Raw genomic sequence first — 27,517 nt, 5'->3', positions numbered from 1 at the left:
GTCATCTATCCCCTTGGACAGCTTACTCCAGCCCATGGTTTCCAGTCTATAAAATAACAACATTAATTCTTCCTGCCTCCCACTCACCATTTATATATCCTTTCTGTTTACGTGGTGAGAACTGTCTTCTGGTGCAGAGCCCAGTAGCTGAGTTCTGATCTCAGATGCTCTTTGCCCTGGGGCAGATTTTACTGTCTCTTAAAGAGCAGCCTGGGCATCTTACATATATAGCTGGTACGAGTGAAATTGTCTGTAGGCTGTAGCTTTGCATATATTCCCGTAAGCGTGGTGAAAAGAGAGAAGCCAGAGCAGTGAGAGCAGAAGGAAGCAGCTTTATTTGAAATGGGATATTTATACTGTCAATGAAATAGAGACATGTACATATATAGGTATTGTATAAGTAGGTATTTACTTAACTGATGTCCTTGATTTGATGTGGGTGTTTTCAAGGAGAAGAAATGGTTGATCTGAGGCAATAACTCAGGCAGTTTGATTTCTCGGTTGTTCATAAAGGGAAATGTACTTTGTAGAAGTGAATTCCTAAGTATATGGCAAAGGAGGTTTTTAGTCTGAATCATTCCTTTGAGGGATTTTAAACATTTGCCTCCCACATGCTACAATAATGCTCTGAAAGTGGCTTCGTCGTATGATCCGAGAAGCTGCATTCTGGCGCCTGATGGTTTATGAGAAATAAACACAATAGAGTGGTCTCGGATCATATAAATTCAGGATTTAACAGTAACAAGCAGGGAGGGGAGGGGGAAAGCTGTGTGCGGCATCAGAGCAGAAGCATCCACCCAGGAGCGTGGGTCTCTGCAGCGTTATGCTGAGCACAGCAGAGCCCAGCCTCCTCTCCAGACCTCACATGGAGAGTACAAGTTTGCAGAAAAACAAATAGTTTTATGAGTGTCTGCTCAGACACCGCCAGCAGGCAAGAGCACTTTCGACATGCTCTGTGAGTGGAGCTTTGCTTCTTAATGACTGTGAGCGTGGCCTCGGCTTTCTTCACTTCTCAATTTTTCTCTTGTGTTTATTTTAAGTAAGGGCAATTTTCACTCTCCCATTTGCTTAGCTCCTCCTGGTACAATAAAACAGTTAAGATATATGTGGTAGAGACTGAGAGCTCCTAGAGCATCCCATCGTGGTGAGGACATCTTTAATACCATGGGTACAGCAGACTGCATGAAGAGCAGTCCCAGGGACACGCAGCAGTCCTTCTCTTCCCAGACCCAGTCACAGCCACTCTCCTTCTTTCCAGTGGAGGTGGTGGTGTGGCCTGGGTGCCATACACACATCGGGCAAGCTAGTAACCAAAGGGCTTGGGGAATGGGTATTGCTCCTTGCCCCCCATCACAGGATTCTTCATCCTTATTTTAGGAGGGATAAATGAGAATATAATTAATTGTTTCAATTTTACCGAATCTTTGGTCCTCAGTCACCTTGAAGTACATAATAGATTGAGCTACAAACAACATATAGAAACTGTTCTGGCTACTTCTGCACTGAAGCGTGGCAGTTTCCCAGCAGCATACATCAGCTCGCTAGGACTGAGTCAGCAAGGGAGAAAGATTGCCACAGCACGACACCGGCAGGGTTCGCAAGGCAGGCAGCTGAGCTGGGATTAATACCTGCACTCCCACGATGGGGAGTACAAGGCTGTGAGTGACAGAAGGTTTCCAGAAGCACAGGTTTATTTCTTGTCTTATGACTGGTTGCTTTTCCCAATTGCCTTTGAGTGCGATGTTATTTTATGGTGTGGTACATCTGCCTCATATTTCAAACACGTCTCCCTGTAATGTCAAAGTCTTGCCAAATGGGCTGTTAGCTGCGTAAGTCTGCTGTAGACCATGGAGGAGATAGCGCAAGATTCCAGGTGTTGGAAGGCCAGCTGTCCTCCCTGCATAACCCCTTGTGACAGGTACTGCTGATGGTGGGAAAAGGAGCCTTCATCTGCGTTCCCGAGTAGGAATGGAGCCCCTCCAGCATGGTGGGAGTAATACAGTGTATATCTTTTTGCAGTTGTATATTTACATAGAATATTCTTGTAGGGAACACTGACTTCAAGATGTCTTTTGGTAGCTTAGCACCTCTGAGGTTCCTTGGTCGTGGAAGTTATACAATGAGCACCAGTACTCACTAGAAATACTATTTATTACCCAGTGAAGTAAGGGATTCAGAGAAGAAAAATGCACTTGTGAGGAAGTAAAGCAAAGAACAGAAGGAAGGAGAGAACATGGGGCTATGCATGGGAAGGGAAGGAGTGTGCCAGCAAGGTTCTGACCTTACTAATTTTTTACTCTTTGCTTAGTAGCTGAGGACAGAAATGTTCTCCAGATGCAAGGAATCACTAGGTTGTTCCTTGGTTTCTCAGCATTCCTCCCTCCTGGGAGGGAAGATCATTAGAAATGGGATGGGTTCTTAAGCTATCAGTCTGAGCCCTCAGATTTTAAGTTATTTTTTTTTAGTAATAAGGCTCGAGTTTGATTAATTTATACTAGGTCTTCCATTCTTCCATAGCTCATTCTGGAGACATGCTGCAGCCCTCATACTCTGAGGCTGTAGGATTGCAGAGAACTCACCAAGAGGAGGAGTTCTGTGACCCTAGAGCTTGCAGTTAAATACTGGACTCTGCAAGTTTCCAGCATGCGTGTGCTGAGTTTGCTCTGCTTTCTCAGACCCTGTACAGGTGTGTGAATACTGGCTGCTCATGACCTTGGAAAGTCAAGCCTTCAGGCAGTAACAGACAGTACTGAAAAAGAAAAAGAGGAAGGAAATAATGATTTGACAGTCTGACAGCAACACATCCCCTTCGGGTTTGCGTGGGGCAGAGATGATCTGTGCATGGTGGTGGTTAGAAATACCTTTCTGTTTGGACGTGCACGTAGCTATATTAAATGTGCATGTATGTGAAATCTATAATAAAAAAGTATTATACATATTATGCATGTTTAAGGAAATAGATGATTTTAAGAAGACCACATTTGGCAGCGGTTCAAAAAAAAGGTGGTAGTGAAATACTTCTGATTTGGATGCAGCCTTTACAGCTGTGTGTGGCTGCTTCTGAGTGCTGTTCTAAAGCGTTACTGCAGTTTCATTGAGCCTGCACAAAGCGGGAGGCTCTTCCATGCCCTCTGAGCAGGAAAAAAAGAAAGCTTCGAAGCCTCTGGTTTGAGGAAGATACTTCAAGTTAATTTTCTGTGTAAGGCATCAGCTGCTGAGAATCTAAATTTTGCAGATAAAACCCACTAAAAAGGAGGAGGAAACAGAAGATGGCTGAACTGCTGAAGTGCCCCTCAGTTCTGCTTTGCTACTCCAGCTCGCCTTTTTTCTTAAACAAAGCCAGAAAAAAGACACAGAGGGATTTGTGAAGTTAGGCATCCTGTACAAAAATTCAGCATCTCAGATTCTGCAACTGTAGAGCAGAAAAGTTTTATTAGAAATCCTTTCCGCTTTGGCTATATCTATATTGATACCAGAAACTTTAAGTCTCTAAATCCAGCATTGGCACCATAATTGGCACTGACGCAGAGCTCAGAAAAACCTCTCTAGAAAGCTACCTGGGCAGCCAGCCTGCATGGAGCTGCTGTGGTCACAGCCAGCTTGCCGGTGGTACCCCAACCAGCTGGGTTAAAGTTTGCTCTGGTGACTCCGCGAGAGCTGTGGTTTTCACTCACAAGTCCATCTATTCTCACCCAAGGAGGTCTCTCACCACGTGACTTTTCCAAAAGAAACACTGCCAACTGTCTTACACAGGAAATTTTATAGCCACGAATATTTAATAAGAAGGGATGATTTTTAAATTCTTCAGGCTGAAGCTGGGTGATCTCCTTGGTAATTGGCCATTGGACCTACTTTGTATTTTACAGTCTCATCACATAAAGTCTTTCCATCTTTTTGATGTGTGCTCCAGGTTTGTCTCTGCAAATATAAATGTGCCTGGACACTCCTACACAGAGAGTCCCTCCTTTGTAGGCATTAAAGGTCAGTTGTAAATGTTCTGCAGGAGCATGGCTGCGTTAAGGGCCACTCCAGCATGAACAGCTTGGTCTGTGTTTACAAAATGACAACTGGAGCTTTAGCAGAAGAAAATAACTTGTTCCCGCGTATCTTCTGGTGAAAGAAACTGCTCAAAGTCACCTCACTCGTTTCACATTTCACTAGAATTGCTCTTTCATAGCCCTTGGCCATTTTCAGTTATTCTGGATAAATGACATTCCACATCTCTTCCAGCTTATCTACTACCCCAAAAGATGAATCCCACTTTTGTTTTAGTTTATAGTCAATGGGATATTTTTTTTCTTATTTGGTTGGGTATTTTGTGATTTATAAAAACATAGAGCCCTGGAGCAGGCCAGCATCTCTTAGAGACTCATCTCTAAATTTTCCCAAACCCACTTCAGATACCAGGAAACTGCAATCCTTTTTTCCATGGGTATTTGCAAACATTAATGAACTAAGTCTCACAGTCAATCCCATATGCTTGCGACATCTTATCCCTTATGTGGCTAGGCATCTGAGCTACCGATGGATTTAAGTAAAACAGTTGGATGTGTAACCCTGGTTTGCTATCAATGCCATGTGTCTTGTCTGCAGAAGAGCTCCATCTCTCTTAACCTCTTTTCAGATGGAAAAAGATATTTTGTCCAGCAGCCAAAGGGAAATGCAAGCATCCTGGTGGAAAACAAGCTGTTTCAAAACCCTGGCTGCAAGCTACCCACACATCACAGTTGTCAGCCAGGCTGCACATGCATAGTTACAGGGAATAAGATAGAGAGGACCTTCTGTTCCTATTCAGAAAGGTCTCTACCCATTCACCTCCACCAAAGGATCATCATCAACTGCCAGTATTAATTTGTTCTCCTGTGTGGGTTTCCAGCCAAAGGAGGGTAAAATAAGTCTAATTCTATCCAGCAGGAGCACTTGCAATGCAAATGCCAACCCATATATTACAAAGCATTAATGCGACCCACTTCTAAATTACTTGGGGTAATTTCTGATTTTATTTATTCCTCCTTTTCTTTAATTAACTTCTGGGAAGAGAAGCCGAAGTATCAGTATGGGGAAAATCAAATATGAGAAACAAAGCCCATTTTTATTTTGAGACTGTGCTTCCCTTGTAATAGCAGTTTATTTAAAGAGGAGCCTGGAATAATCCAGTTTAAGCAAAGCAAAGAGCTCTACTGAAGCCAAACTGTGTGTGGGTGTGCTCTTGTCAGGGCTCCCAGAAGAGGAGGGCAGGAAAGGCTGTTAGTCAGGCATCAGATATTGCAGGAGATGTTGGTTATTCAGTAGCTGGCATTTTTCCTTGGCATACCAGTTCAGAGCCACTACTCTGGTGTACTGGGAAAGGGTGCATACCATCGGGAAAATCCCCAGATAACCTGAGGCCCTGCTCTTTTGTTGTTGTAAAAGAAAATCCCAAGGACGAGGTGCCCACTGCAAGGGCCTAGCAGGTGGGTTTGGAACGAGCCTCTGCTCCTCTGCCTCATCTTGTCACTCTACTTGTGCTGTGGTTGTGGCAGGTCCCAGGCTGGGGTCTGGTGGCGTTGCTTTGTGCCACCTGTGGGGGGTTGTATTGTATGGGGTGGTCCTACCTTATACCATTTGGATCCGGGCTTGAAGCCACAAGTCTTCAAGCATAGCTGGCGCAGAGGAACAGTCAGTATGGGCCGTAGCTTATTGCAACGTTTGCAGAAAATTACCCACGTGCTCAACTGTCTCTTGATGCTATGGGCTTCTCAGAGTTCAGAAAGCCAGACATAAGTATAAATCTTTGCATTATCTCAGCTTACTTTTATAATCTGTTTAAATAATGTGGTGGGTTTTTTTCCCACCACAATTGCTCTTTGGAATTTCCATGGCAACAGCATAGCTAAGGATATGTTAAATAAAAGTAATTTAGGCATTAAAGGCAGGTGATTCTTAGAAAAAGAATCAAATAAATTGATGATTAGCGCTTCAAACAGCAGGTGAGACTAACAAAGAGGATGAGGTGCAATTCTGTTTCCACTGGTGGATTTGAATGTGTAAGCATCATCTTTCTTTGTTATATATCCATAGAATTGCCTAGGCTGGAACAGACCTTTCAGATCATCTAGTCCATGGATTTGATTTTTAATTATTTGGCTTGGAGATAATAAATGATGGTATGTTATTTATAGAAAACTGCATATTCCCAAGTTCCGCACTGTGAAATCCATATCTGTATTGGTTTGCAGTGAGCACCAGAACACTAATCATTAATTAAATGCAGGAATATTAATTAAATTTCTTATGATGATAAATAAATTAGAACTGAACATAGCATTTTTTAAAATAAAAAAGTATGTGTAGTTAGATATTTATTTCCTAGATCTATGAGAATTATGGTAGACAATAAAGAGGGCATGTAAACTTGGAGCCTGTATAGATATTGATTGGTACGTTCAGGGTATATTTCAGATATTTACCCTCTGCTTCCCCTCTCCAAGGAGAGCCTCCCCTGGTCAATGCTTTCCATCGATTTCAAGTCTGTCTGCTCAGAAGCTGAAAATGTTGATGCTGGTGGAGAAAGTACAGGAACAGCAATCGATTGCAAATACATTTTATGATACTCTGCTTCCATTTTTTAAAGGGAAAAATTTATTAATGGCAGCAGGTCTTGGATTTTCCCTTTGAAACATATCAGTCAAACTGACAGCCATTTGCAAACTGCTGGACATTTTCATTTTCTCTGAAGTGACCCCTCTTTTGTTTTCTCTCTCCCTGCAGACAGTGAAATCATTCCTCCCGACTGCCTGCGGCCCCGCTCCTTCACCGCCATCCGCCGGCCTTCGCTGAGGCGGGAGACGGAGGACACGCGCCTCTCGGTCAGCCTGTGTGACCTCAACCTGCAGGAGGAGACCTTCCATGTGACAGCCACCACGTGCCCCATCCCGCAGAACTCCCTCAACTCCCAGCACTCCCACCTCCTCCCGTCCCAGCTGGAGAGCGACCTCCGCTTCCACCACCTCCGGGGACCCCACGTCAAAATCCTCGATGACCAAACCGTGGCCCGTCTGGAGCATGCCCGGGAGGAGAGGACTTTGGTTTTCACCAGCAGACCCCTTCGGATCAACGAAACCATTTTTGTCAAAATCAACAAGTCCAACGCTGTGCGCACAGGGACGTTGTCCTATGGGGTGACGTCCTGCGACCCCAGCACCTTGCGCCCCAGCGACCTCCCCTATAATCCTGAGTCCTTGGTCGACCGAAAGGAGTTCTGGGCCATCTGCCGAGTCATAGTGCCCCTCCAGAGTGGAGACATCCTGGGATTTATGGTGAATTCGGATGGTGAGCTGCACTTGAGTCACAACGGTGCTGGCACTGGCATGCAGGTCTGCGTGGACTGTTCCCAGCCCCTCTGGATGTTCTTCGTTTTACACGGCGCGGTCACGCAAATTCGATTGTTGGGTATGTCAAACCCTGTTTTCCAAACGTCATGTGCAGGACAGCAAGGAGGGGGGATACATTGCAGGGGAAGGGTGGAGGGAATGAGTCCCTCCTCGCTCTAGGATCAGGTGCAAATTTTGTTTTTATAAAAGGAGAAAAAAACCCAACAGTCATGTACGTAGCACATGGATATGAGTTACGAGGCTTACCTCTTTGCACTTCTCTAGCATTCTTCATGGTCTCAAAGTTCTTTTCAGATAATGAATTAAGCCTTAGAGACCTCCATTAAAGTACAGATGAGTCACCGCTGACCTAGGAGAAGCAAAGAAGGGGGAGGAGAGGTGCTTTGGGCTGAGCTAACGTAGGGCATAACCAGAAAGAAAAATGAGATCTGATGCCCTTTTCTGTGTGTTATGACTGCTTGCCAAAAAGCACAGTCCCCTTGCTTTCCCCAGGCTGGTATGTGAGAGGCAGGCTGGCAAGCAGAGAAGCAGCCCTGTGCCTCATGATCCTGGCACTGCAGGGAGTGTGGCACTGACCAGCTTAACAGGAGAGGCGTCTCCTGGTCCTCCAGCCCTATTTAAGGTAGCATAGCTCATACAGGTTGATGGACCTCTGGAGAGCTGGCCTCTTTCTCTTGATATTTTTGTTTTTAAGCTCTGTTAACTGAAGTTCCTAATTTAAATGCTGAAAGTCATGGTTTGAAGGTGTGGAGGGAAGAGCCTTGAAACAGCATTTAGCCAGGATCAAATTCACTTGTGTGTGTGTGTGTGCGTATTGGACACAAAAGTAGGTTGTGTTTGGCCATGAATTTGGACCATGTAATGATTCTGCCGGTGTCAGTGTCAAAAGGTAAATGATGGATTCTGAGAACATGATGCAATTCCTGGTACTCCTCTAACTGGAGACGGTTTGAAAATGCTCCTTTCTTGTTTATTCTGTTATATTCATATAACTTCAAATATGCTAATATTCCTTTTTGCTTCAAATCCTCACTATTAAAATGCCCCTCTTACCCAACAGGAAAAAAACCCTAAACCCAAAAGCCAACCAACACCTCCTTTTTAAGGATTTATAGACGGTCTTTGAAGATAAATTGTGGTGAGCATACACATCTGTCTGCAGGGTCTTGTTCACCTTAATCACAGTAAGAAGTGCCTTATATAATTTGCTTAAAGTTGACCATAGGCCTATGCTGTGAGTGTTTTTTGGCTGTTAAAGGCTCACAGATGACAAATGTAATACTGCAATTTATTTCCACGAGCCCAAGACTCAATCCCTGATAATTCAGCCTGATTACATTTGTTGTGGGTACCGTACATAATCCATGGCTAGCTCTGCTCTCCACCAACATGTCATTGTGATAACAGTAGGTGAAGTCAAACAGATCCCAGTAAAGTAGGAGATTAAATGCTCCTGTATATGTTAGAAGGAAAACATCCTCAGGTCATTGAGCTGCTGGTAAAACTAAGTCATCGACCAGTGCTTCCTTTCACATGAGATCACTAATTCTGGCAGTTTTGCACAGAGCAAATAGCCGGCTTGCGGTATGTCCTGAAACAGGGCAGTGAGGATGTGTCTCACCAGAGGGACAGAATCACCTCCTCATACAGACTTCAACAGAGCACGGACTTGAACGCAGGCCTCCTGCGTCCTGGACAAACCTCCTGCTGCACATACCCCGTGTGCGTCCTGCCTACCTGCTCACAAGTTCAGCCCAAACCAGTACACTCCTAGTGCATATTTTAGATAAATCTGTGTTTGGATCCATGAAATTAAGTCTGCTGAGTTGGAAAACTCCTCCCTACCTGTTTTTGTGACCACATAACAGACTTTTCTGGCTTCGGTCAGTGGAGGAGAAGCTGAAAATGGGCTATTGTTCTTAAGTGAGATGTAAGTGAAAAGAACCAGACTTACTGCCCTTGCCTCTCTCAAGGAAAGGGAAGGACCCTGCTGAGTGCACAGCTTTATCCACGTCAGTTTGGGCAGCAAGCTGCTATCTCCCAGTTAAAAGCTCTGAAATAGGAGCTTGCCTATAATCTTTAACAGGTATTAAAATACAAATAGAGCTTTTCAGACCTATGTTTCCAGTATAACAATGCTGGGAGCAGTACAGTCCCAGTATCAGTGCAGCTGCCCAGAGAAGAGCACTGATGCTGTCCCAGCACTGCACATCTCTGCAACTGCAGTAGTTACGTGGATCAGCAATATCCCAGCAGAAGGCAAAGGAAATAATGAACTCCCTTCTCTAGCTTTTGCAATGTTATTAGGGAGGTGATGTGCACTGTTTGCACTGCAGTGGAAGAGATTATGGTGCTTGCCATAATATCTGTCATTATAATATTAGAAAATGTAAGAAGAATATAAAGTGTTCATCTTTCTAATGACAAGCTCCGTCTTCGGAATGCAAACAAGAGTAATTTTGTGTGATCTATCTTTTGTAGTTTGAGCTTTCTGTCACAGGAGAAGACATGTTTATAGTCATCTTTTTCTAATTTTAATGGAAAAAAATGAAGTTCCATATCCTTGAAAGAAATGAGACACAAATACTGCAAGAGGGATAATTGTAACAAACCTATCTTAAATAGCAGATGTCATTCTGTTTCTGGGGGCATACCATTATTAGATTAATCAAAGCAATGTTACGCAACGCTAAAAGAACATCGGCACTACAGCCGACTATAAAATGAAATTAAAGTTGCAGGGTTTTCTTCTTCTCCAGCTTTTCTGTTTCATTTGGAGGATGGAGAAGGCGTAGAACAGCTATACCACTCTTGCACCTAGAGAAGGTTTATTTTTGACTCATATAATAAGATGGCTCAGGGTATTGAACACTGGATACTACATTTCACGCCGTCACGTTAGTTATTTGGTCCTGACCCAGAGCAGGGCTAAGCTCAGGTCTTCCCTGGCTTGTGGCTTTACCATAGAAGCTGACGTTTGCTGACCACAGTTATTCCACTGTGTTGGAGATGCAACATTTATTTTCTAATCTAAATATTAGGGGAGACCATCTCTACCCAGGCTGATGGTCTTACAGAACTCTATAAGAGAGGAGGGGAGCGTGGGGTTGGTTTGATAGTAAAGAATTCTGACTTCTGTTTCCATCTTGCCAATCTGGCATCATATACTGGCAATGTATTTGCTGTAGGAGAAATAAAATAGCAGAAAATAAAGACGAGGTTGGAAACATTTTTTTTTTTTTAAGTCACCCCAGCAAAAGGGAAATAAATTAAACCCAAGCACCTCTACAGCCTATAGCAGCCACAGTCATCTGTAGTGGGAGGTGGAAGGATGTCAATTAGTTGCAAAGAAAAGGTTAAAAGGCAGCTTGACCACATGGAGGGAAGGTAAATGAAAGAGGAGGGCACTTTAATATAGCAGATAATAGCATTAAAAATATCAAGCTGCTGGAAAATGAAGGGGCACAAATTTAAATTAAACATAAGTGAGGGTGATTAACTACAAGAACCGGCTATTGAGGGAGGCAATAGATCTTTTTGTCAGAATTGGAAGCCTTTCTAAATATTTTATATGTAAAGTGCTGGTCTTAATTCAGAAATTCAGTGGGTTGTGCACATAGGACAACCAAACAGAAACCCAGATCATTAGGCATGTACAAATGAAACAGTCTTTGCATATCCTTTAGGAATTCCATTAGTTCAGGCTTGGGTTGTTTTTTTTCAGGCATCATTCCTGTACAGTTGACAAAACCAGCCTATTAAATTTGATTTACTGCTTTCAGCTTTTGCTGGTAAGCATTTCAGCTCACACACGGTTTTATTGACAGCTCTGAAAGGTTGAAATGAGCCAGTCTGGATGCACTGGTCTGGTTTTGGTCTGGTTTTGGTGGTGTAATTCATTTATGAAGTTAAATTGATCGGCCCCATAAGGCTTTAAAATGTATGACTCATGTCTGGAGGAGCTATCACAGCAATAAGTTTATATATTTAGTATTTGGGGATCCAAATGGTTGGGGATATTCTTTCATTTTCTTTTGTCTCAGAATGAATCACCAGCATGTAAAACATCTTCCTTCGTCTCCTTTATTTTGTTTTTTTGGTGTGGTTTCCCTTGTGAGTTTCATCCATTCCAGTAATATTGAAATTTTCTTTTGAGCAGTGAAATAACATGTTCCATCAACAGTCATACTAATGAAGCCGAGTTGCCAACTTATCTGTGTCCTTTCTATCCATGCACTTGAATTACTCCAGCCCCACCAGAACAGCTGTACAATATTGCAGCTCTCTGGATGTCTCCTAATGCTGGCCAAGAGCCAGCGTTAGGCCTGAAAAAAACAACCCAAGAGCCAGCATTTGGCATGGGTAAGTCTGTATTCACATCCATGCTGGATAAGTGCGGAGTGCGTGTGGGCTAAGCTCTCCTGCCTCCTTTACCGTGAGCATTGAGTTGGGGCTCCTGCTTGGCTGCCCATTGCGAGATATTTTGAAATCAATTGTTGCTGAGGTTTCCGTCCTTCTTTCAGACTTTCTTGGAAACTGGGGAGGCGAGGAAGACGGAGCTGGCCAGTTGCACCCTGACTGTCCCAGGACTCCAGCATTCCATGGCAGAGCACCTGTCTCTTCCAAAAAAGTTATTCACTCTGGATGCAGTTATATACTTACTTACTTTGCCCATACAATTAACTGCAGTGAGCACACAAAATATTAAATGATTGTTGGTGTGTACAGTTGTTGTACACACCGCCCATGGTGCAGACAGCAGGTACAGTTTGTAGAAAAGTCTCCCACACAGAGAGGGAGAATATGGGATTTTGGTTCTTCAGCTCTAAGTTTCTAAGCTTTTCCTGTTTGAGAGAAGCTGGCTTGTTCTTTGCAGTAGTAAATCACACACCCTCATCTCTGATCTCAGTTGTGGCCATGTGTAGGTTACCCATTTGGGAACTTGATGCTTCTCTGACTTGGTTCATTCCAGTGATGTGGAAATTGCTGAATTGAATGCAGCAAAAGAGAAACCTGATAAGTGCATAACATTGGTGCACAGAAATGCACATAATGAATTGCTTCTTTTAACACGTGTTCAATTAGAAGTACCCCGGAGTTTTATCATCCATGTTTTGTTTTTTTATTTATTTTGGAAACATTTCACACTTGTATGGAAAATGGACTCATTAAGCTGATTGGGATATAACAGACCTGTGTTGTGTGGATTTCCTACGTACTGCAGAGTATGTGGTATTTTATAGTGTTAGAAAGTGGGGGGGGAAGGAAGAGAGTTAATATTTAGTGCCTCTTGGAAAGAAATCCACTTGTATTAATTGGTGCCTCTTCATATACCCTCCTGTCATGCGTGGCTTTATCTTTCATTGCAAGTGAAGCACACGTTACTGATGTTAAGTTGTAAGAGCTCCACAAGAGCATTACAGTGTCCGTAACTTCTGGGCTTGATTCTAGCACTGCACAGGGCTCTCCATTCACGCCCTGTTCTATATTCATGGTTTTACGGGATCATTAGCACGAAGGGAAGCTGTTGTGTTAGAGAGGACAGGTTGCTTAACAACTTGGGTTTGGAAAACTGCACAGTCACAGAGAATTGGATGCAGTCAAATGCTTGTCCCTTGTGGTCAGTGTCAGCAATGTCAGAGTTAACACCTGCTTGTGGCGCCTTTATACCATCCAGCTAAAGATCTCATCACAGGTGACACATAATTAACCCACACTTGCCACGGGTAAGTCAGTGAGCATTAGCCTGTGTACTGAGGTATCAGCCAGCATCTGGGTAAAGGCTGGGTAAAGCAAGCGGACCTCCTCTAAGCGAGAGCCACAGGGCTTGCAAATGTCCTGTCCTCTGCACGCTCTCCTCCACAAGAGCAGAAATGATTATCATCACTAGGATAATAAACTATCTGGCTGCAGTGAGATGTTCATAGCTAGTGATGTATAGATCTCCCTTATCTCATAACGCCTTTGCCTGCCTACAGTGAATATACAGGATGTGGGATCATATACCAGCCTCTTTGAATTGCAACTTGTCTGTCAGGACAGATAAAATCTGCCTATTCTTTTAAATAACACTGGCATGAGTTAGTTGTTCTGGCTACTGTGAGAGTGACATAGCAGACTAAACTCTTTCTTTTCCTTCTTAGTCAGATGCCTTTTCATCCCAGAGAAATTCAGAGCAGTGCAGGCCAAGAAAAGTGAGAGTATTTGTTTCCTGTATGCATCTACCACCCTATTTATACATGTCCCTCCTGGAGAAGCCCAGAGCTTGGAGGTGCTGGGTTAGGCAGCAGTATTCTATTGCTCAGGGAACCGCTTTTGCTGTGGTCTCCCAGATACGCTGAGCCAAATGGCTTTTTTGAGATGGAGCTGAAAAAGGTGCTGTTATGAACAGAAGCGTTTTTCGCCTGGATAATTAATATCTGTGATCTTTTAGAGGGCTTGTTGGATTGTTTTTCTTAAACAAGACGAAAGCTCCAACTCATTTATCATGCAGTTCAGCTACTCAATCCAGGCATCTTTTTTTACCTCTTATTGATCTAAGCATCTGTCTGGGTGCTTTCTTGGTCTGGTATTTCTCAGGTTGAGAGCTGCGGCCCCATTAGAGGCTCTTTCACTTCAGTTCAGATAGATGTTCATTGCATGGTGTCCACGCCCTCAGGATTTTGCAGGATGAAGTGCTGAGTAGCCGCTGAACTTCACCTATCAAGTCAAGAAGATGCCTAAGTTTGCTGTGTGCTCTTTGCTTTCAGATGGCACATCGGGCTTGGGCTGTGAGTGTTGCTGGATCAGTTGCTGGAGAACTGCTGTGATGTCTGGAGCTTTCATATCTCTCCTGCTTAATTGGAGTGTGCATATGACTGCAGGACAGTAATAGATGTGCTGGTGCCCTGCTGCGCTTCTGGACACAGCAGACAGCAATGCTCCAGTGAAGCCATAAAGTACCCTCCTGTTCTGATCCACATGAAAGTCTGAACCGTTGTTCTCCGTGTGGTTTGGATCTAATTTTTACTTCCCTGAACAGTGGTTGTCCGACACCCATCTGTAAACACAGGCCTTATGGTTTTGCACGCACAATCTGCCAGGCTGCTTTTTTGACCTATTTCCGTACATTTCTGTAGCATAATGCAAAATCCCTTACGTTTTCATGGGCTTGTAAAGAACAAAATATAATATTGTTCTGTTCGGAACAGTTTTTAAATCCCCCAGGAAGTACTTGAATGCAAAAAGCCCCATGGATCATCAACTGATGTCGGTCACCTGAGAGGCAGAGATGAGCTGCAGCATAGAGGCTGGGCTCTGAGAGCATGGTTGGCCAAAAAACATTGAGCCCAAGGGGAAGGAAGCTCTGGTTTCTGGTCAATGCAGTATTGTTCCCATCACCGTGGGAACATAACAAATGGCTGTGTAAATACATGTATTTTATAGCATTCAGAAATGATGGATATGCTTACATCCTTCCCTAACAGTATTGTTGGTCTTTAACTACCATGTGCCCAGGCAGCAACAGGTGCTTTGTTCCTTTGTTTTAGCATGATGGATTCAAAAGTCCGTGTTGGACAAGGCCTGAGTGGCCCTGGGGGACAGAATAGCTCTCCTGCAGCCTTGGCTGGAGGCAAGACAATCTGATCATGTGCAGAAGCATATATGGCTGCTCTTTGGAGCAGAGAACACGCTGTGGGGTAGGGCTCCCATTTTAGTATTGAGGCCGTCTTGCAAAAACCGTGTTTGATATTTGCAGGTCTCTCTACAGCTGATGGGACATTTGCATTAGTGAAAAGCAGTTACTGAAATAAAACATGGAAGGATTTAGCTCCTGCAAAGCTTGTCTTGATAAAACGCACCTTTTAGTGGATGTGCCACTGATGGAATACCAAGGTTTCCAGTGTCAGTGTGAAGGGAGAGGTGCTGGTCTGACATCTGCCAAAGAAAGAAACTTCATCTTTCTTCCTGGGAAAAGACAGAGGAAGGTACCGAGTAAATCTCAGTACACTGTGTCTTGCCACTAGCTTGCAAGGTCAAGAGAATACACGCTTAGTGTACTGTTCCAGGTTCTTCAATATGGGCTTTTGCTCTTGTAGTATGCGAAATAATAGCTGTGTAGTTCCACCAGTCTGCATTATCTAATAGTTAAAAGTACCTCTCTACCTTTTTCTGGAATGGGAGGACAAATACACAAGCTACATTCATGAGTAGGAAAAAAAAAAAAAAAAAAAAAAGATGTATGTAGGAGATTTTCCAGTAAAATAGTAGTAAGGACCAAAATTGGCGTCCCAGTCCTACCCACCTTGCACACGGCTATTTATCGAGGGTGTTCACATACTAGTGGTCACTATAAAGCCAAAGATCTGCAGTAGGTAATGTTAAGCAAAGATACGACTCTTTACATGGTTAAGTTGCTCTAGTATTCAGTCTCAGTAACATGCTCAGCTCACTCACACTGCAGGAGTCTCCATGTTATGGGATGGACCTCCATCGGAAGACGTTCACATGAACTCAGTACCCACAATTGTGCTAGATTTTTGAAAGAACCTTGATCCTATTTAGATCATAAAATCAGTGGCGCTGATACATTCAGAATGTTAAATGTGAGAATGGATATTGAGCTGTTTCTGAGATAGGGGAATTATTGCAGCTGACAGGCTTAAAAATCTGTCTCCTAAAAAAGGGAAATCAAGTTGAGAGTTTTGAAAGGCATCTAAATGACTGTGACTGTCAGGTGCCCAGTGCTCACCGCACTAAAACATATGAGAAGTGCACAGCTCTCTTGAGCACCCTTAAATATCCCAGTTGAAGTCTACAGCCAGATTTCAGCAGCTGTTCCAATCTTTTCCACAGCGTGCTGGAAGCTGTGGGACCTGCAGGTGCATTGAACAACGTTGAAAAATCTGTGATTACTGGGCAAGTCAGTATGTTGCAGAAGACTTTATCTTGCTTAGAAACTGTGGCAGGAGGCTCCCATATTTTGTCTTTTAGGTACAATGTTTAGTTAAGATTCTGGCATAGTCCTTAAGATGGGTATGGGTAAAGCCCATTTAATGGGAAAGCCCATTAAAAAGGTGATGATCAAACTATGTGAGCTGTGAGTTGCACAGTAGTGGTCATTTACGGACAGCATCCTGTAAGCCAGGAAAAATTAAGCTGGATGGGTTCAAAGGGGAAAAAAAGGATAGCTCTGGAGTATAGACCGAATGGTTATGCATTATTTATGCTTGTGAAATAGTCATTAAGAGCCTAGACAGGTAACACGAATAGCAGGAGGTGAGTGAACCACCTGAGAAGGTGCTCTCTGTTGCCAGACAGCATTCTGGGGGCAGAAGTCATGATATTCAGTCCTACTTGCAGCCAGCAAATACTGGGTATTGCTCATTAGTTCCTTTTCTACCTTGAAAGCAAAGTCTCCAGACTAGGCAATACCACATTTCCACTTCAAAGCAGCAGATGTTTTCAGCCTGTGGAGCATGGCTTCTGCAAGACTTCCACAAGCACAGTCCCAGTGCTCCGACAGAAACATCGTGCTTGCAGGCCTTTTGGGTTAAAATCTGAAAAAAGTGCAATGGGACTATATAATGTTGAATTTAATTATGAGGGGGAAAGGACTAAAAGAAGGAGACAGAGATTTAGTAAAATGAGTTGAGTCTTGTCTCCTCATGAACATGAACGCTCCTCCCCACACTCGGACAGTATGAGGAACGTCCTGGTCAAATCCCAAGAAGTTAATGGGTACCTTTCACTGGCTGATGGATGTTTTTCATAATTTGATGCAGTTCAGCCTGTTGTCATTATTTGAGCCCCAGGAATGGCTCTACCCCTCTATCACCACTCTCAAGAATAGATACCAGATTAAGAAATGTGTTACGAACACCTTAAACCGGCAGTTTCCCAACCTTCAGTGATCCAAAGTCAACGGTAATAAGGAAGGAACATGCTCTTTGGCACTACTCTACTTTTCTGTCCATCTCAGCTGTAGTTTGGGTCTGGGAGTATTAAGATAGTGCTTGCTAGCAATGCGTTGGGAATAGCTGCAGAACAGATTCGTGGCAGCTGCTCCCTGCTCTGGGCCACGGAGATGCCCTGGGGATTTACTTGCATCATAGCAAATGCCCCTAAGCATGCTCAGAAAGAGAATGCAGACAGCATGTTGCTCTTCCCACCTGCTTTTGTTGTTGTGGTTGTTTTCCGATTCTCTCTGTGGGGCCTATGCAGTAAGTAATACGCAGGGCACCATAATCACTTTGTTATGAGAAAGAAATGTAGAAATAATATTTTTATAAATGAATTAAGGGGAAGAGTTGATGGAAAATTTTCTGTATTTTTAGGGAGTATGGACTCTGTATCTGGTCTTCTTACCAATGTCAGTCCTTCAGTGGCACAGCTCTCCCCAGACAGCTGCCATTAAGAGAGATCAGCAAAAAGATGTCTGCTTAAAAGTTGGGAAAGCCTCAGGAGATATCCCCTGAGAGTGGATTGCAATGTTCTGGGAAACCACCCTTTCCACCACAATAGACACAGAGAGCCAAAAGCATCTCTGAGGATCACAGCTGCTGTATTTTGGTCACAGTTAGGATGTTCTATAAAAGGGCAATCATGGATACAGATAACTGCTCTCATAAAAATCATAAATGCTGGATGGTATCTCAAGAGACTACCTACTTTACCTTCCTGTTCTTAAAGAGCTCGAATGATGGAGATGCCATGGTCTCTCTAGGAATCCTGTTTGCTTTACAGTGCTTCACTATCTACATAACGTATAACCTGAATGCATTAGGAGCCTGCACCCATGATTTCTTGTTTTATTCAGAACTTTCACCAAGAACAGATTGTTTCTTCTCTCCTTTTAGCAGCCTATGAAAAATGTTGCCATCTTAAGATCGTAGAATCATACAGCATTTCAGGTCAGAAGGGAACCCTGGGAATTAGCTAATCCAACCTCCCGCTCAAAGCACAGCTAACTTCCAAGTTAGCACAAGACCATGTCCAGTTGAGTTTTGAGTATTTCCAGGGACAGAGATACCACAGTGCCACCAGGTTCCTGCTCCAGTCCTTAACCAGCCTCATATGACCCTGGATTGGCGCAACGTTTTCATAACAGGACAGCATTGTTGATTTATGATCATCTGGTGACCTCCAGCAATCCCCAGACCTTTTTCTGTAGGACAGCTGTATTTCTAATTGAATGGACTAATTCCTTGTCCTGTATTTGGGTAGCCGATTATCTCTGCTTAAGTGCTGCGTTTTGCATTTGATCGTACTGAATACCGTCCCATTTATTTCTGATCCCGTTTCCAGTTTGGCAAGACCATTTTGAATTACAAACCTTTAGCATACTAGCAGCCTTTCCTGGCATGATGTTGTCTGTACATTCCACAGTAATGCTCTTGTCTACTGAAAATATAATACTCTGTTTCCGTTTGTGGGTGGACATATAGGTTCATTTATTTGCACCTCTCCCAGAGTGATGACAGAAGTGCAGAGAAAGAGTCAATCATCTGCATTGGATTTTTGCTAATAATTGGACTTTGCAAAGATAAAACAGCAAATGGCATTGATTCAAAATCCATTTAAAGGTGATTCCAGTGTGTTCGGCATGTTTGACATCAAGCATGAGGCAAGTCAGCAGCAGAGACAATTTATCTGGGAGCTTTAGAGAGGAAGAATGTTTCTAAATCAATATTTAAATTAATCTGTTTAGAATTATTTAATTTTTTAAAAGCATGGTTTGAAAGCTAGCTCTTGGTGGGAGCTCTGTGCGCACAATGAGCGTGTTTGGCCTTGAGCGTATGTATCTGGTTTGAGTTAAGCCAAGCTGGCCACACTCATTCCACCCTGCACATGATCTCATTCCGTGCTCCTTGTCATGGTATCTGCACACCATCCAGCAATATATTAACAGCGTGAGTAACGTGTCTTATGTTGATTATTCTGTCACCAAGGGAGAATTGTGTCTTGTCTGGTAGGGAACTCAGATTGTTTTAAACAAAACTCTATACTTATGCTGGAGAGAAGTCAAGAGCTGCGCCTTGTGTCAGGAGGAAGAATTGGGAAGGTGTGTGCTGGCCCCTGCGTCTTGGGTAAGGCCATCTGGGGACTCAGACCAGCTACAGCCAGAGAAGACTGCGGTTCCGGCACTGACGAGCTCTCCTTGCACTGTGGAAAGGCCGTTTGCACTGCTGCCAGCATGCTTCATCGCTTCATACTCACACAGTTCACTCTTGGGGCACCTCCAAATTCTCCTATTAGTCAGGAAGAAAAATGGTCCTAATAGTCTTTATTTTGCATTTAATTAAATTACCAGGTTGGTGTTAGAAATGCAATGTGCTGTGTGTCAGTCAAATGGAAGCAATGTCTCCAGGCTGCAGGGCGGAGAGGGAAGGCTTGAAAAACTTGTTCAGCTGCTCAGTGTTCGTATTTGTTCTGTATGCAGTGAACGAGCCGATATCTGTGCCCCCGCTGGGCCTGTTTGCAGTGTGTGTTACCCACGGGGCAAGTTTTCTGCTACGGTCATCTGTCAGATCGGAGGGGAAGGGCCATTGCTTGCGGCTGTCGTTAGAGGCTGCATCATTCTCTTTGCCTATTTACTGAGCTGAACCGCAGCCTCAGCTCCCATCTGTGTGATAAAGGAGGTGCCTCTCTACAGCATCGCGAGCGTGAGAGCCCCAAAGACCTTTACAGAGGCTAATTCAGCTTCAGATTGTGCCTGGGAGCAAAGCGCTCCTCATTTGAAGAGTGGTAAAACTGAGGGACTGAAGGCTGAAGCGAATTGCTGCTTCTCCCGTAGGCAGTCCTCAGAACAGATTTCGACCCAAACATGACCCCCCCACACACCCCCAGTCCCTGTGCTACACTCAGGCTGCTCAGTCTCATTCTGCTAAAAAGGGCAGGAGAATCTGGCACTGGGGGCTGCTGCTGTGCTTTTGCTTTTTTTGCCCAATCCACAGTTGGCACTTGGAGTCCCAGGTTTGGTCCTCCTTGGCTCAGTAGCCTCCCTGCAAATAGGAACTGAAGGACCTTTCTGGCGCGTGGGGTTTTCCTGGCCTCCTGCTGCTGCCTTTTCTCTGGAGAGCAGCCTCCGACTCATCGAGGACACGGTGGATCCAAACCCTCTGTGTCTCTCGGCTCCTTATATGGTAACACGAAGAAGTCTTAGCCTTTTAGTTCTGATTTGGAGTTACCCTGGTTGTCTTCTCAGCTGGGGAACTAGAAACTTTAACTTCAAAACCATAGGAAAACTAGTTTTTGCCACCAAGATACCATACCTTGGTTCATGCATGTGTATGCTGCTGTCTCACACCTGTCTTTGCAGACCAGGCTGCATCGTTAACAATGAAATTGCCCTACAAAACCTCTCCAGCAGCGAGAGTTTTAAGCATTCCCATTTTTTTCCCTTCTGGAAGAGGCTTTAAGGTACATGTTGTTATAAGAGCAGAATAAAGAGGCTGAGCCGCAGGGAGGATGCCAAGCGGGATGTGGGGCAGAGCTGGCTTTTCTGACAGACCACACTAACACAGAGGTGATGGTGGGAAGTGAGAGCAGGAGGTGGTGGAGCTGGGGACACCTAGAAGGGACTTGAAGGGTGGTCTGCAGTCTTGAGCCATCACATTCAGACATGCAGGGAGTGGAGAAAACATTCCTGATAGCGGGAAGAGGTGTCCTTGTTCATCCCAGAGGCAAATGCATCTTGGTGAGTTATCCCCACTCTGACAGAGGCCACCCTACAAACCAGGCAGAGCAGTGAGCAGAGCTACGTTTTCCTGATTGCCAGACCCTCATGCTTGTCTCTAGGAAGTCCTCGAGTGACTTTGCATGAATTTGTCGGAGCCTGAAATGATGCAGTTTTGCACTGGGTTAGTGTAGAGTGCTTTGACAAGGTGATACGTTCTTGTGCTGGAGTCCAGCCCACCCTGCTGCAGGCTGTGTCCTCTACTGGCAAGGAGCGCACCACTGGATATAGTGCTGAGGGTGCACGTGAGCATGAAGCCATACGGCAAGTAACTGCACTTAATGACTTGAGACACATTTAAGGGCAGAAACAAAGGGTTTTGATGACTAAAGGAGCTCCAGCAAATTTCAGGGGCTGTGGGAGCTCCATGTCTCTTCAGGGCCAGCTGCTAGCATTTAAAAAGGCGTATGAGGATTTTTTTCCCTTTATGTCTTCCCTAGATTTCATGCTGATGAGACACAAATCCCGACAAGTGCTGAGAGCTGCACTCCCTGCCACATGTCCCCGGTGCCTCGTCAGCCCCAATTTTTAAAAGTAACTGGGTTTCTTTTCTCGTGGTGCAGGTTCCACCATATTAGCCGAGCGGCTGGGGCTGTCCACACCAAGCTCGCCCGCGTCGACACCCAATTCCCCCACCGTCCTCTGCAGTGGTGTCTCTGACCCCATATTGTCTACATGTGGCTCTGGCCCCCTCTGCAGCTCTATCAGTGGTAAGTGTGGTGGGATTCCCCCCCTCTGCCTTTCCTTTGCCTCCTGCTGCTGCTCTGCCTCCCTTCACCATCTCAGGCTTGTCTCCCAGAAGGACTCTAAAACCACAATGATCAACAGAGTCTCCCGTCAGCTCCCTCGCAGAGGAAGGAAGAGCCTCTGCGAAGGCTATTTTCAGTCTTTTACGTGGAAGCTGCTTAGATGCCTAGACAGCAATATTTCTCCAACCCTTTTCATCATGAAAGGTCCCACGGGACGCAGCAGAGTTTCTGTTATGTGCGTGGCCCTGTGACGCGCGGCTCCTTCTGGAGAGCTGTGTGGCAGTGACATGTTGCACGCTAGCTGAGACTGGAGCTATGGGTATGCCTGCAGCCCCCCTTTCCCTCTCCACACACCTTCAGTACCCTCATCAGAAAAAGGCACTATTGATATTTCTAATATGCCAGTGAATTCCAGTGAGATTTAGATAAATGTACATGCAGTAGAAAACAATAGGCTGTTTTGCAGCATTTTTAAAACCCCAGGCACCTGCGTGATCCCAAGGCACTGATGGTGGGATATATAACTTGCCAAATCTTTGTCATTGTTGTCCAAACCAAGTGTGGTTTTCGCTGTAGGTACCTACCAGTCTCAAGTCTAATGACTGGTGACAACGGATGTTCAGATTTTTAGTGGATTTTGGGGGGAAAGAAATAGAAATTTCCTCATTATCTTGCTATCTCATCTGGCTTCATTGGTGAGCCCTCGTCACGAGCGTGCCTCCAGCATAATTACTGCAGCCCCCTCATAGCTCTCGAAGCAATGACCCGCTATAAGCTAGATGCTGCCCACGCAGGTACTACCCCACCCCTGTCCCGAAGGATCCATGCAGGGTGATTTGTAGCCAGGCATTGTGGTCCCACACCCCTGGATCATCCCTAGAGATGAAGCACTGCTTGTCTCGGGAGCCACTGCCACCGTGTGCCACCCAGCCTCTCCCTTTTCAAAGCAGATGGCTTGATCCGCCCCTCCTGATTTTTCCTCCTTTGCTAATGTTTAGACAGTGGTTTGAAAATGTGAAACTGTTCTTTGCTCCTGCTGCGGGGGAACAGCTGTCTCTTGGTTGGCTCTGCGTGGGCAGCAGATCCCAGCAGATGCTGCCTTTCTGTTGCCCTGAGCTGGTGAACCAGGGCTCAGTGAGTGGGACAGTAGGTCACAGGAAGGACCCCTGATCCCGGAGCATCCATTTCTGCTAGGGCATGGTTCCTCCCTCAGGGCAGAAATTACCCTGGGATGTCAAGCCTTTTATGTAACATGAGTGACCCTGTTCTTTGTGTTTCAGGCACAGCTCCAAACTCTCCCATCAGCTTGCCTGAGTCACCCATCTCCCCGTCCGTCTCAGGGCCCTGGGGAGATGAATGCACCATCTGCTACGAGAACATGGTAGACACGGTCATTTACTCCTGTGGACACATGTGTCTCTGCTATTCGTGTGGGCTGAAGCTCAAGAAGATGGCCAACGCTTGCTGCCCCATTTGCAGACGGGCCATCAAAGATATCATCAAAACATACCGCAGCACTTAGAGCAGCACCAGATGCTGTGGTGGGGACTGGGCAGGTGGGGACGAGGCTGTGAAACAACACAGGTCTTGCTCCATATTCATCATCCAGGAGATTCAAAAACCATCACCCAGCACCACCCTGATCCCCTCTTCCGTGGACAACAGATGAGACAAGCTTAGATGCTGCTCTTCTAGCCTCCAAGCAAGCCCTGGGGCTGAACTCCAGTGTGTCAGGGAAGTTGCGATGGACTACTTACTCTCCCTTGTGGATTTTAAACTTTATCTCAGAAAAACCCCAGCTGGTGCAATCATCCCTTTTCTACCCCATGCACAGTGGAGGGGAGTCTCCAATGTTTAGCAGGGGCAGTAAAAGGTTCAGTGCTACACATCTCCTCCACGAGACACCCAGGGTGCCGAGGACAGCTTAGCAGAAGGGGAGAAACAAGCAACGTGTTTCCGTGTACAACCAGCCTGACTGTAGGAAACCCCTTAGAAAGGACAGTGCGAGGCAAGCTTTGACCCAGCCAGCGAGGTGCAGTCAGCGCATTCACAGCAGAAAGGCTGGGGCCAGTGCAGAAAAGGACCCAGGATTTGTGAAGCAAAACCCACCCTATGTCCGCAGGCAGAAGAGCGGCCCCACGGCAGCCCCTCGAGGACTGTCCCCTGCTCCTCCTTCGCTGTTCCCTGGCGGAGGCATTCATGGCGGCTTTGGCAGCCAGCACCGGCCTTGCTCCCTCTCAGCAGTGTCCAGCCACCTCCTGTCGCCGTCCTGTTGCATGACGAGCGGCTCTGCAACCCCACCACCACCCATTTGCTGTGGCTTGTCCCGAATGGTCTCCACGCAGCACGAGGGATTCAGCGGCATCTCTGCCCCCACGGGCCTGTGGGAGATGGAGATGTGTCTCCCCTGCCTTTTCTCCCCCTACCATCCAGACAGCACTTGTGAGGGAGAAAATAAAAGAAAAAAAAGAAACAAAACCCCCAACCCTGCTGGGGAAGAATGTATAAACCCACATGTCTGCGGGTTTCATTTACTGGTAACTTTATCACTGTGCTTTAAGACAAAACCAGCCAGGTGTTACTCAGCCCTTCACAGCCAGCCCGCTGGCAGGACATGGCTGTCCTTACCTGTTTGGAAAAGAGGAAAGAAAGGAAATATAGCTTGAGGGGTTTGATTTGCTTTGGTTTATTTAAATAAAATGCCTTCCCTCCTGGCCTGGTGGGGAGCCCCGCTGTCCCCATGGTGGGCGCCTGCAATGGTGGCCCCTGTGGTTGCTGTGACAACCACTGCTCTGCCATGGCCACCAGCCTGGCCCAGGGCTCCCAGCCCTTGGGCCCAGGCAGGGTGGCTCCACTGCGGCCGGAGCTGGCTGTCTCCCCTCTGGCCCCATCCTGCTGCCTTCCAGGGCCATGTGGGAGGAAGAGACGGTGTCTGGGCCCTGAGGGGTGATCAGGGCTTGGGTGCAGCAGCAGGGGCACTCGCCATGTTGCCCACCAGGGCAGGCCAGGGAAAGCCATGGGGTTGCACCCCTCCTGCCGAGCCTTTTCCTGCGCCCCAGCATATGGCCGCTTATGGGACCTAGGGGAACAGCGTGGCATAGGGATAAAGGCATTAAATATAACCAGCTGCTTGCTGCAGGGGCCATCATGCCACCCCAAGCAGCAGGCGGGTGAAGGAGCACTCGCAGAGGATGCTCCCAAGAGCACCTGGAAAACATGTCCTCGCCCTGTTCTCTTGAGGAAATGAAAAAAGAGGCTACTAGCTGGACAACGCATTGTAGAGCCTTTCTCTAAAGGCACCGCCATCACTGCAGCCTACCACGGGGGTCTGCAGCCACCCCCAGCCTGCCCCGGCGGGCAGCAACTAACTTGAACGCTGATATTCTGGTTACAGGGATTTACGTTATTTCTTTGCATACCTCTCACATACACCCCTAACCCAGCCCTGCGCTCCAGGCAGGCTGTCAAAAGCCCCGGAGCACCATGGCTTCTGTGCCCGGACACCCTCACTGAGGGGTGGGAGGAGGCTGGATCGGCAGGAGTCCGGGGGGGTGACAGCAGCCATGCCAGCAGCACGGGCGGTGGGCAGGCGAGCAGCCAGCCTCCAGCCTGCCCGAGGACAGAGCCCTGACCGGCAGACACAGGGAGCCCGTTTCAGTAGTTATACAAACTCCAGTGCAAAGATTTCAGGAAGAAGGCACTTACGGAGTAGGAAGGTGTCGATGAAACAGTGGATGTGGGGAAACGTGCAATAAGCAGCCTCCCGAGCCTTCACCACGCCAGTGGGACTGGTTCCCCTCCACGCAGGGCAAGCCAAGGGGTACATTTTATTTTTCAAGAAACTCCATCCATGGGTACCAGTGCAGTGGTGTGAATTCCCTTTTCACCTTTCAAACTCAGAGTGTTTTAATATATAACTGTGTTTGTTTTACTGTGGACCAAACTCTAGGAGTTAGCAGAAGCTCAAAGCATCCTCCAACATCCGAGCTCAAAAATTGGGGTTAAGTCCTGCTCCCAGCATCAGCTGGCCTCCGGTGGTGAGCAGGGAGGGGAGCAAGGCTCTCTCCAGGGAGAAAAAAAACACAGCAAAAGCAGTAACAACAATCCTAACCTTTTGTTTTGTTTGACTGGTGTAGGTTCCCACGTACCTCCGTGTTCTTGTGTCATTTGCATTTCATTGCTTTACTTTAAGATGTTTTGTGTTCTGTTTAAAGAGAAGAATAACTCATTGTGAAAAATTGGATAACTGTGATTGTGAATAAAGTTGATTTAGGTATCCTTCAGCGGCCCGGGTGACTGAGTATTTACCATTTCCCCAAGCGTGGCAAAAGACGATGAGCAGGGCAGTGGTGAGAGGCTGAGGTAAGAGCAACAGTGGCACGAGAGCCCCTTCCTTGGGGGGAGCTGGCTGGAGAGCCCAGGCTTTCCTTCAGTGCACGTGGATGAGACGGTAGTGACAGCTGGGTAACGAATAGCCCCCTGAAGGACACCACACAGATAAGGAATAAAGGAAGCCACAAGAGTAAAAGTGAAGGCTAACCACGTTCCTGCACCTAAAGGCCCATGGTTCTGAGCCTCTTCACACCCTGCCCAGAGACAAGCTGTAGCTTCTTCTCTCTCATTGCCTTGTTTGCAGTCTCTCCTGAGTGCCTGTAACCACAAAAAGAAGCCTTACCAGCACAAGACAGAGAAAACATACCGCGAGGAAGCCTGGGACCATGCTGCTCAGCCTAGTAGGGGCCAGGTAAGGGGCAGTGGCAATATACCCGAGTGTCCCCACCCCAGCTTTGTAGCGACATGACAGTCTAACACCTGACAGGATGATCCCAGCCCTGAACTGGGCAACATGTTGAGAAGGCCCACTGACAAACCGTGGTCTGGCCAAGGGAGATGCTGAGGCAAGATGCAGGTGCTTCCTCAGCACGTAGCAGGGGACTCAAAAGGGATTTGGATTCTCCCGAACGATGCTAGCTCCTCCAAGATCCAGTAGCTTCTCCGCTGCAGGGCTCTGCTCAGGAGCACACCTACACCACAGCCGCGTCAGATTGCCTCTCCATCCTTTTGTTCAGCTATTCAGTGGATGGGAGATTGGCTGGATCACTCCCTCCTGTCACAGGACATACTTGAGTTGGCATCTTCTCCCTCAGTGTGGGTGCACCATCTGCCAAGGGACATTCCAGGAGAGGTGTCCTCAGCCTCTCCAGCTGAAGCTGTTCCACTCTAACAGCTCCCCAGTGGCATAAAACTTTCCACCAGGCTGGGTAAAGCAAAACCACTTCTGCAACCCCGCTTACTTCACCGCCCCCTGAGCAGCTCTTAGCTGCTGGGACAATGCAACTCTGCACACCCCTGTGCTGCTCACCAAGAGCTGTGCCCAGCCCCTGCTTTCCCAGGGGCAGGAGGACGTCTAGGGGGTCTGGAAACCCCCCTCTGACCACAGCCCAGCCATGGGAAGCCTCCTTGTCCCCTCAGGAGCAAGGAGAAGAGACATGCCAGACAGCCCCTGCCAGATGTGCTCAGCCCAAGCAGTGCCACATATTAGGACAAGTGAAGTGCTTGGGACAAGCGCTTCAAGCACTCTGGGACAAACTCAGGCCCTCCCCATCCCTGGTATCAGCAAATGGGACCCCCCCCCATGCTTCCCCTCCAACAGCCCCAGCCTGCTCTTTCCCTCCGGC

At 46.3% G+C, this 27,517-nt stretch overlaps 1 protein-coding gene across 4 annotated transcripts in view; it reads left to right on the top strand.

Moving 5' to 3' along the window:
• The window catches only part of NEURL1 (neuralized E3 ubiquitin protein ligase 1), a 161,892-nt gene extending 135,773 nt beyond the window's left edge, over window positions 1-26,119 (top strand). For all 4 annotated transcript variants that reach the window (XM_063339365.1, XM_063339369.1, XM_063339366.1 and 1 more), the window contains exons 4-6: window positions 6,751-7,431; window positions 21,654-21,800; window positions 23,120-26,119. In XM_063339365.1, the coding sequence (XP_063195435.1) occupies window positions 6,751-7,431; window positions 21,654-21,800; window positions 23,120-23,361 (1,070 nt within the window). In that variant the 3' untranslated portion in view covers window positions 23,362-26,119. The remainder of the gene's footprint in view (window positions 1-6,750; window positions 7,432-21,653; window positions 21,801-23,119) is intronic.
• Window positions 26,120-27,517: the final 1,398 nt, after the last annotated feature.

Source organism: Chroicocephalus ridibundus, chromosome 6, assembly GCF_963924245.1.
Source record: "Chroicocephalus ridibundus chromosome 6, bChrRid1.1, whole genome shotgun sequence".
NCBI lineage: Eukaryota > Metazoa > Chordata > Aves > Charadriiformes > Laridae > Chroicocephalus > Chroicocephalus ridibundus.
This window is presented reverse-complemented; position numbering and strand designations above follow the sequence as displayed.